A 10,324-nucleotide genomic window follows, 5' to 3' on the forward strand; every position below is an offset into this window, starting at 1 on the left:
TGTAACATGTTTTCACAGCTGCAGAGATGATAGAAGATCGAATCAGTGTAGCGACAATTCACCACAATCTGCCTTTTCACTGAGAATGACTGTGCGACACACAACATCCTGTACGCAGTGTGCTTTAAACAGTCTGACTGAAGACCATGTAACGCCAGTGTAAAAATAATTACAGATGTCAAGATATTTATCTACAAAACACCAGAGAAAACTCTGGGAAAGAGCGAGAAAGTTGTTTTGAAGCACAAACCAGTTCTTCAGATTAGCTTTTTGAAATCACAATAATGAATATTTACAGATAATTATGTAACCATGAGACTTTTGTTTTGTTATTTGATGAACATTTTCAGTCATGATCTCAACAGAACAAGCTGACAGTCATTTAATAAACATTTATCAATTTAAAATCACTTTGAATAATTATAACTAATTCCCTCATTATCACAGGAAGTGAAGCAGAAATGATCCCCTGATGCTGATAACAGTCATTTGCTGTAGAGTAACTGATGCTGGGAAAGCTGCCAGGCTGACCATCTGTTAGAAAACCATGAACTATTTGACTGGTAGGACTGGTTGAACAACCTGTCCTTCGTGGTTTTATTTCTGTCTCTCTGGGATCATTATTTCAGTGTTTTGATCTGATGTCTGTTTCACTGTTGTGTTAAAACATTTTGTTTTGCCGTTTCTTCAGCTCAGACTCTGGAATTTTTCTCTCAGGTTTTTCACGATGCTCTGCTGATTAACTTCCATTGAGCTCCTTTTCTGGGACTTGTCATCCTGATCCACAGAGTTTGCTGCCGTCTTGTCGGGTTCTTGAGGCCTTGCCGATTCAGTTTTAGCTTTTGCTTCCTCCCTCAGTTTATATTCGTCAGATTCCTGATAGGCCCGGCAGCGGTCGATGACTGCCATGATGGATATCTTCTCCCTGCTAGTTGGTGAACGGATCTGAACATAGTTGTCTGCTCTTTCGTTATCCAATTCTTTGATTGTTTCTGCAGGGTCTGACTCAGGCTCTGGCAGCTTTTCCATGACAATGATCTGGTGTTCAGGGTCGTTCGGTAGCGATGCCTGAGCTGTGATGTAGTAACCGTCATAGGTAGCGCCCCTGTCCTGGAGCTTCTGCAGCTCAGTGGCTTGTGCTCCGCTCAGCTGAGGGTCCAGAGAGTTGGCTCGGTGAAGCCGTTTGCTGCGTTCCTCTCGGCTGGTGTCCCAGCTATTGCAGGTCTTGTACAGAGGAGTAGCGAGGTGGAGGCTGGAGTGTCTTCTCAGACCTCTATAAGACATGTGCTCTGGGGGGGACTGACTCTGGCCAACAGGACTCTTCTCGGGGCGGCTGGTGTTGGAGTATTTGGAGCGGAGTTTTCGGACATCGGGCCAGCTGAAGCAGTCGATGGGAGGAGGAGCACCAAGGGGGCTGCGGGAGTGAGCCTGACCCGGGGAGACCGGGAGGCTACAGGTGAGGCCGGGTGTTGGAGATTGGGTCTGGTCTACAGGGCTCGGAGGCAGAGAGGCTGTGTCGTCATGAGAAACCAGTGGCAAAGTCAGGCTGGGTTTACCTGCAAGACATTAAAGAAACAAGAAATTTAAACCATAATTAGTGCGTTTTTAAACTTCAGTTATTTTTGTTACAACCAGTTTGATAGTGCAAATGTTTTGACCTGTCTGATTAGTTATCACTGATGAAACTAATGGACAAATCCACCAAAACAAAAACATTCTTAAAAGGGATGAAGACGTGTTTGAATGACCTTGACACTGTTAGGGTCCTTTCAAAATGTGGCTTCTCTTTCCAGCACTCGCTCTTACCTGGTTTGTACAATGTCATTCTTTAGCAGGGGGAAAATCTTAAAAACATCAAACATTAAAACATTACCTACTTGGTAACACTTCAGTCAAATCCAGAAACATGGTATTGCCTTAAATTTTTCAGAATCCTCAAACGTGTGTAAAAATATCTTCAAATCTTAAATCATGCTCATGTGCATATTTGAATCAGTATGTACATTTCTATCTGTTCGGTGTGTTCAGACACTTATGAATTGAGGTGAAGATACGTCCACAGAAGTCAGAAATGTTTCAACAACCAACATTCATGCAACAGATGTATGTGCAGTTGCTAGATTGGCTGTTTGTGACAAACTAATGTGCATTAACCCCTGCTGACCCCGGAGAGAAGGCAAAGACAAGAGCCTACGGGTAAAGAGGATGTCACAGTACCTGAATCCTCCTTCTCCTCTACCACACAGGGTAAGGTCTTCTTGCTGATCAGGATGCCCTGACTTCGCTGCCCAACCACTGGTTTGGTCATTTTGATTCGCTGGCTGTACTGGCGAGCCAGAAGAAGGACTTTGCTCATCTTGTCTACGTTGTCCAGCTGGTGTGAATCCTCATTGGGCCTTTCTTCCTCTGCTTCTGCCTTCAGCTGGGTGACCCGAGGAACCGGAGCCTTGAGGATGATGGCCTCTTCCTCGAACACCTTCAGGGTGTGCTTCAGACTTCCTGTCCTAGTCATACCAGGGGCTTTGGGAGTGAGGGGCAAAGGACTTGTGGATTCCTCTGTGATGGTGCTGAGGTCAGACACTCCACTCTCACGGTCACAGCTGTTGCTCAGGGTCTTTGTCCTGTTGACACTGGTCACTCTGGACTTTCTGGAAGCTTCTCTGGATCGTTCATGCTCCCCGTCTTCACTTTGGGATATGGCAATCTCTTGCTCCATTGCCTGCCAGATCTTGATCATTTCAAATGAAGGTCTGAACTCTTCATCCTCAGATAGATTGTCCTGCAGGCTTTGAGATCTGGACCTGAGGCTTTCTCCTGAATCTTCTGGATCTGTGCTTCTCTGATCAGACTTCAAAGAGTCTAAAGAGTCACTGGAGACCATGTGATCACAGCTGTCTGTTGGTAAAGCTGAGTACGACTCCACTGAAGAGGGGTCGAGGCCGAACGATGTGGTGGAGGGATTTGTCTGGTCAGTGTCATTCTTTGGGAAGCTGTTGAACCGGCTGACGGAGCTCCTGACCAACCCAGTCGGGATGTACGTCAGGCTCTCTCTGCGTTGGAGGCCGAAGGTAGGATTCTGGTTGCCAGCATTCTCGTAGTAATTCTTGATTTTCCCAATCAGCAGTCGGTCTTGCTTTGACAGGGTGGAGTCCCTTCTCTGTCGAATGCCTTGGTCGGCCTCAAAGAGGCTGTCATTGTGAGGAGACAGCAGAGTCAAATCTGTTGTGCCAAAGGTCTCTGCTGGATCAGAACATATACTGTTGTACCGCAGAGATCGGTCTGTGGGTTCAGCGCTGAGGCTGAGGGTGCTGCTCCTGCTTGGTAACCGTGGTGAGGCATAGCTGAGGGAGCGACCACCGTCCTGGGCCAGACTGCTTCGTCTGATGCTGCCGGTGACGTGCTGGGCGATGGCACCAGCTTTGTCCAGGACAGAGGAAGGAAGGATGCTGGCAGCCTCACCCTCCTTCTCTGCTGCCTCCGTCTCATCCTCTGATGACTCCCCACTGCTCAAGGTTTTTGAACCTGAATCAGGTGTGGCAGATGATGGTTCCTCTGTGGGCTCAGGATCTTCCTCAGGTTTTAGTTCTTCTGACATATGAGGAGCCACTGAGATACTAGAAGGGTCTGGATCAGAGGATGGTTCTGCCTCAGGGTTTTCTGTTGGTTCAGAGTCTGACATCTTCTCTTGTGGCAGCTCATCTATGGAGGGCTAGAAAAGAAGGAAGTAGAGGACTAGTGAGAGCTGGAAAGTATTTCCTGAACCATGTGTCAGTTTGAATGATGCTAAAACATCGTTATGATTCAGTCATTACACTTTTTGTCATATTCAGCTAAATATTCCTCACACTTCTCTGCCTGGTCTTTCAGTTTGTGTGCTCCACAAACCCCAGGTGGGTGTGTGCTGTGCCACTGAAAGTTGTTATGGTAATCGACTGACTTTTGTGGTAATGTTGTGTTAGCAAATTGGCCATTACCCCGTCACATTAGCCTATTTGCTAAATCAACTTTTCCTGGGACATTCAACTAAAGTGCTAGTTTGCAGATGTATGCAGTTGTTGTGACTTCAGCCACAGTAGCTGGAGGTTGGTGTGAGAGAATAACTGAAGTCTGTAGCTGGTTCGCCACGTTGTGCCCCGGTCACTAGTTTTCTCCTTTGGCGTCAGCTCTTCCCCCAGTCACCGAAATGACTTGTGGATTTGTGCTCGTGGTGATCAATGCGTAGACATTCTTTTGCTTGAATCGCTGACTATACCTTTAACACCATTTTCCATGAGCCCACAGATCACAGGAGGTCGGGTGCTGGCAGTTAGTCCAGGAAAGCTGACTTCAGAAGAAACTGTTGGTATATTTTATGCATATGACCAGAACCAAACTAGGTGCTGCAGTGGAGCTGATTGGCTTTTGGAAAGTCAACTCCAGAAAGACCAGAATAGAGATGAGGAATTAACATAAGTTAGTGGAACAGAGGGGAGACAGGAGATCATGCTAGGAAATCTGGGTTAGAAGACCATCCAGGGTCAGTTTGTTTGACTGTTTGTGAAGAAAGCAAAACCAGACAAGGACCTGAGGGTTAGAAGAAAACCTGAGGCATCAAAATTGCAAACCACCCATTATGGTTTACCTGCTCAGGTATCGGTTCAGTTTCAGCCGAGTCTTCATTTTCTTTGTCACATTTGCCTGAAGAGCTGCTGCTGCCCTCTGCCTCCTTTAACATCGAACACACAGAGCAAGACGTCAAACAAACATTCAAATCACATGAGAAGGGCATTAATATCTGCCAAACACTGTGATTCACTATATTTATGTCATTAGGTAAAGACTGGGAACAACAAATAAACCCTGCGTGCACAGTGACTCAGAGAGACACGCTACTTACTTATTATTACAGGGTCAGTTCACTCAAATCATAAAAACTGAACAACAGTAACAACCTCTAACCATGGACCAGTTAGTGATGAATCCTGTGCAGCAGCTTTGCAGCTTCACATCACACACAAACTAAATCATGGATCAGCAAATAAACCAAGCAATGCAGCAACACAACAGAGGCAGCAGCAAACGTGTCGTTCTACATCTAAACAACCTGCAGACGTTCAGTTATGTTTGGCCCATTCTCATTAGTGAACACCAAATAATATGCTGGAAAAGCTGCAGGTCAGATGTGTGGAAAAGCTCCAACAATCACAGAAAGATCATCAAACAAGCAGCAAAAATGTTGCAAAGGACATTTTTTAATTTGTCGTTGGAACAGTTCAGCATTTTGCAAAGTCATCTCCTACAGAATCAGGTCTCATCTCTGCATGTCCAGTGCAGTCTTTGTATTAAGCTAGGTTAACCATGTCCTGGAGCCAACTCAGCACTGGACACCACATCTCCTCAAGGTATGCATACTTCATTAAATCAAACATGATCATGGATGCAGTGTGTTTTATGTGGTTTAGTGGTGTCAATTTAAAACATCAGATTTCTTTTACAAGCTTTGTTCTCCTTTGACAGTGGGGCTAGGCTAGCAGTTTCCCCTCACCTCCAATCATGGTGCTAAGCTAACACGTACAGGACAAACACATGAAGCTGACAACCATCTGAAATTTCTGAGAAGAACAAAAGCACTGAACTAAATGTCAGACTGTTCTATTAATTTCAACACTAGGAGCAGAACCTTCAGATTTACTGGGTTTGATTCTTCCTCTATGTGAAGGGTTAAGTTATTAACTGTTTGTGGACATAAATGGCCCACGTCTGTCGCCCTACTGTAGTTTAGCAAACACAGAGCTCAGCTGGTGTTAGTCCCACACATGAAGCTCATGCAGCAGGTAACTGAGCTCATGAGCAGCAGAATGTGGTCAGTTATCACTGTGTGTCATCGGCAGCTTTAGTGTGTTACGGGAGGGTGGAGGCCGGGGCGTCAGCCATGTTGGAGGAACTATGAAGAAGACCAGGCTGGCAGCAGAAAGCCTCACCGTCGGCGTGGAGGAGACAAAGGCCTGGGCCCTGTAGTGCCAGCAGGAGATGGCAGCCAGCACGGAGCTGGCGAAGTCGTCTCCCTGCTCAGTCTCCAGCAGGACCTCGTCCAGTTCACTGCAATCAGACTGCTGTGGAGACAACGTCCCTGCCTCCTCCTCCTCCTCCTCAAAGCAGATCAGTTGCTCCAGTGAGTCCTTCCTTTTGCCAGCCTCCTCAGCAGGCCGGCTGGCCTCACCCAGACTGGACCCCAGCGTGCCGCTGCCAGCAGCGGGCTGCAGATAGCACCCCACCCCCGGGAGCAACCCCTCACTGTCTGAGAGCTGCAGGATGTCACACACCGATTCTGCTTCACAGTCCTGTTTCTGTTCTCTGGTGTTTTCTAGGACTAATGTGGATTTTACAGCAGCCACCTGCTCCTCAGACTCCCAACAGCACTGAAGTCTGCTGTCCTCCAACACTGGTTCTTCACTACCCAACCCGTGGCCTTAGCCTAATCAGCTGGAGTAACTTGAAGTATTATTTGAGTTTATACTGAGCTAGTTTAACTTGCATGTAACCTACATACATACAGGATATGAAGCCCGGTTTGCTTGCCAGGCACTGACATACAGAAAACCTGTGGTAAGGAAGGATTTTTCCAGTACAAAAGTAGTGGGGAGTAGGGAAAAGTTTCTTTTCCTGGTTTAATTGTTTTTCTTTATTATTTGCTTTGTTGCAGAATACCTTTATAATACTGATCACATGGGGGGCTTCAATGCGCCCCCACCTGAGTTCACGTTAAAGCACAGAGTTGAGAGCCACAGTTTTTCTTACCTTTACGACAACTGTACGTTGAACAGGAGAAGCAGCCGCCAAAGAAGAAGAAGAGCAGACACCATGATGGTGAAACACAGAAAACAAAATGTTCAGTTAAGGGTACACATTAATTTGTCCGGGAGCAGCACATGGCATCATTCGCAATGTGTTGGACGATTACTGCCGTTTCTGGCACCTCAGTGTCGGTCTGTGACGTGACACCCTCACCCGTGATGAGGCAGGCCACTTCTAAGCTGCAGATGTTGTGACTGTGAACTTTCATCATGTTGTCCAGCAGGTCAACAACCTTAACACGCTGACGTCCTCACACATTTACGATACACAAGGTTTTCATTTTTCATGGTCAGTCAAACATTCTGCTAACATGTCCTGTTGGCGGCTCTGACAGCTCAAAACACACACATCATACCAAACCACTTCTTTACTGAGGTACGTTCAAACACTTCAGTCAGACTGATTAGTTAAAAACAACCTCATAACCACAGAGGGGGCAGCTGTGGCTCAGGAAGTAGAGCAGTGGTCCCCCGTTCTGCTGCCTCGGTTCTGCACCAGAGACTAATTCGTTGTGTGTGTAACATACTTGGCCAATAAAAGTGATCGACTGCATGGACTCTGAGACAGGAGAGAACATCAACCCCACATTCATCAGTCAGGATCGACATGAATGTCAACACAATGTGATGTTGACTGTTTCTGGTATTATGAAGTTAATGGACAACCTCCCAAATGTCAGATGTCCGAGTTTCCTGAATGCACCAAAGAAAGGAGCGTTGTCAGTTTGTGGTCTCGAGATAAATTTAACATACTGAAAAATTTAAGTTGTGTAAACAACAGCTGCAATGGAGTGTCTCCCAGCTCATCAATAAACTGGTTTTTGGAAAATCCTCAGCAGACTGATGACGTACAGGATTTACAGCGACCTAAACCAGAGAGTCCAGTTTAAGGTGGACTGAACGAAGGGGAAGCTTCTCTGCTGCCTCAGTTCCTACAGCAACTTTACACAGTTTTACCTTTAGTGTTCTTCAGCATTTGTTTGCTCGGCTCTGAAGGAGAAAGACAACAAACAGTTAAAAATCAGTTTTAATAGAACAAAGCAGGAGATATTCAGGTTACTGTGTGTGTGTGTGTGTGTTTACCAGAGTGTCCTCGTCCCCGGTGACCACCATAGTTCAACTGTTCGGGCTGAGAGGACAGAGCTTTCTTCCAACGCTCGGGGCTGTAACGGGACTGCGGAGGGTCTACAGGAAATGCACTAACATCAGTAGTCATGAAATGCTTTGAAAAACTCATGGCACAGCACAACGCCAGCCTCCCTCCCACATTTGACCCTCACCAGTTTGCTTATAGGGCAAATAGATGCACGGTAGACGCCATTACTACAGCCCTCCACATAGTGCCGAGCCATCTGGAACACTCAGGGAACTACGTGAGGATGCTGTTTGTTGATTATAGCTCGGCTTTCAATACAATCATCCAAAGCACATTGATCGACACGTCTCCCCCGCAACCTGCGCTTGGATAAAAGATTTCCTCACAAACTTGTTAATGTTGGCTCCTACTGCTCCTCAACCCTCACACTCAGTACCAGCTTCCCCCAGGGCTGTGCACTGAGCCCACTCCTATATGTTCTGTACAGCTCACCACTCCAGCAACACAATCATTAAATTTACTGATGATACCACCATGGCTGGCCTGATAAGCAGGTGATGAGTCCGCAGAGGTTGTCAGTGTGGTGCACCAGAAACAATCCCTCACTCAACACCCACAAAACAAAAGAGATAGTCATCGACTTCAGGAAGCACAGGGTGGACCTGGCCCCACTGTACATCAACGAGGACCTTGTGGAGAGGGTCTCCACCTTCAAATTCCTGGGGACCTCAGACCTCAGAGGACCTTTCCTGGACATGTAACGCTCAAGCGGTGGTTAAAGAGTCCCAGCAGCGGTTGCACTTCCTGAGGCTGATCTGAAAAGTGGAACTAAAGGAAAAGCTCCTAGTGGCCTTCTATCGCTCTGCCATTGAGAGCGTCATAGGATAGCGCACAACTGTGTGGTCTGCAGACAGGAGAGCTCTGCAGAGGGTGATGGTCATGGCAAAAAAAATCATCGGCTGCTCTCTGCCCTCCCTGGAGTACATCTCTGACTCAGCAGAGCCAGGAAAATCCTACACCACTCCTCCCACCCCAGCCACTCACTGTTTACTTTGCTGCTCTCCAGTAGGCGGTATAGGAGCATAAGAAGCAAATAGCTTCACCCCCTGGGCCATCAGAACTCTGAACTCCTCATAGGACTGTTACATCACTAGTGGAGCATGTCAGTTGTTTTTCCTGAAGTGACTGATGCATTTGTGATTTTACTATTTGGAATATTTAGTGCTTTGCTTACACAGTTGTAGCTTTTATAATTTCATTGTACCGGTACGATGGCAATAAAGGGCATTCTATTCTATTCTATTCTATTCTAAAAATGACGACATGACGACCAACTAGAACGAGAGGCGAGCAGGCTGTGGTAACATCCAGTGGTACAGAGTGTGTGTCTTAACTCGTCCGATTATAACTCTGCAAATGTTTTTCCTCATGGCAGCAGCAATAGACAAAACAAGAACCAACAAAAATGCTCACATCAGTTCAGTCTTTGGCAAATTTGTCCTGCACCATGGGCAAAATAAATACACAGCAAAGCAAACTGGTCGGCCAGAACATGGGTTCATCTGTTTTCATCTTTTCTGAAGGAACAACAACTTTTACTCACATATGGAATCCATCTCTAGGATGGCCTCTTTTGCCTGAAACAAACAACAAACATCAAACATGTCGAATCCTGTTTGTTGGCCACACTGGTGTGTATACTGGTTGTACTGGATCCTGACCTTCTGTGGGATGATGGCATGATGGGTTTCCAGAATGAGGCGTTTAATGTGCCGAGCCCACAGCTTCTTCTCCTCCACCGTCTTCGCCTGGAACGTGAATAGAACTCAGAGTGAACACAACACGGCCTGAGCAGTGACGGCTCCTGAAGCACAGAGCCAAACACATTCAGGAGAGCAGATCCAGCTCACGTGAAACCAGCTAACATGCACAGAAACACTGTTTACACACACATGTACAGCAGTTACTCCCCAACAACAAAACCAGGGTTCAGCACAGTCCTTGTTATGCACGTTACAAACTTCTCTCCAGATTCAAACAGCATCAACTTCAGCAACAAATATTTACATGCTCAACACTTGACAAAATCAGGTCCAGTGAGTAAACATGACACGGCCACATTGTCTGTGCAGGACTCACCTGGACGGTGTGAGGCTGCTTGGGGTGTTTGTAATGAGTGACGCTGAAGCTCAGAGAGTCTTTGGCACTTTCGATCAGCATCAGGGTGGAGCACTGAAATAAAACCAGCATAAGAAACACAGTGCTTCTAAAAATCTAATTCCAGAGCCAAACAAAAACCTGCAGGTCTACAACTCTGACACAGTCCAAATCGCTGGCTGCTCACAGAAATATGCGTCTTGTAGACGTAGTGTTCTCCGCGGCGTTTGGTGATGAG

General features: G+C 46.5%; 1 protein-coding gene across 3 annotated transcripts in view; it reads right to left on the reverse strand.

Moving 5' to 3' along the window:
- Positions 1-6: 6 nt before the first annotated feature.
- Positions 7-10,324, reverse strand: part of LOC109974447 (pleckstrin homology domain-containing family G member 3) — a 33,978-nt gene continuing 23,660 nt past the window's right edge. For 2 of the 3 annotated variants that reach the window (XM_020624645.1, XM_020624644.1), the window contains exons 9-19: positions 10,274-10,324; positions 10,069-10,161; positions 9,651-9,737; positions 9,533-9,566; positions 7,917-8,018; positions 7,791-7,823; positions 6,778-6,788; positions 5,961-6,284; positions 4,622-4,705; positions 2,218-3,709; positions 7-1,556 (exon numbers count right to left, since the gene is read on the reverse strand). The exon at positions 10,274-10,324 is cut by the window's right edge and continues 120 nt beyond it. In XM_020624645.1, the coding sequence (XP_020480301.1) occupies positions 688-1,556; positions 2,218-3,709; positions 4,622-4,705; positions 5,961-6,284; positions 6,778-6,788; positions 7,791-7,823; positions 7,917-8,018; positions 9,533-9,566; positions 9,651-9,737; positions 10,069-10,161; positions 10,274-10,324 (3,180 nt within the window). In that variant the 3' untranslated portion in view covers positions 7-687. The remainder of the gene's footprint in view (positions 1,557-2,217; positions 3,710-4,621; positions 4,706-5,960; positions 6,285-6,777; positions 6,789-7,790; positions 7,824-7,916; positions 8,019-9,532; positions 9,567-9,650; positions 9,738-10,068; positions 10,162-10,273) is intronic. The other variant, XM_020624646.1, reaches the window with a different exon arrangement.

The sequence above is a fragment of the Monopterus albus genome, unplaced genomic scaffold (genome assembly GCF_001952655.1).
Source record: "Monopterus albus unplaced genomic scaffold, M_albus_1.0 scaffold334.1, whole genome shotgun sequence".
Taxonomy (NCBI): Eukaryota; Metazoa; Chordata; class Actinopteri; order Synbranchiformes; family Synbranchidae; genus Monopterus; species Monopterus albus.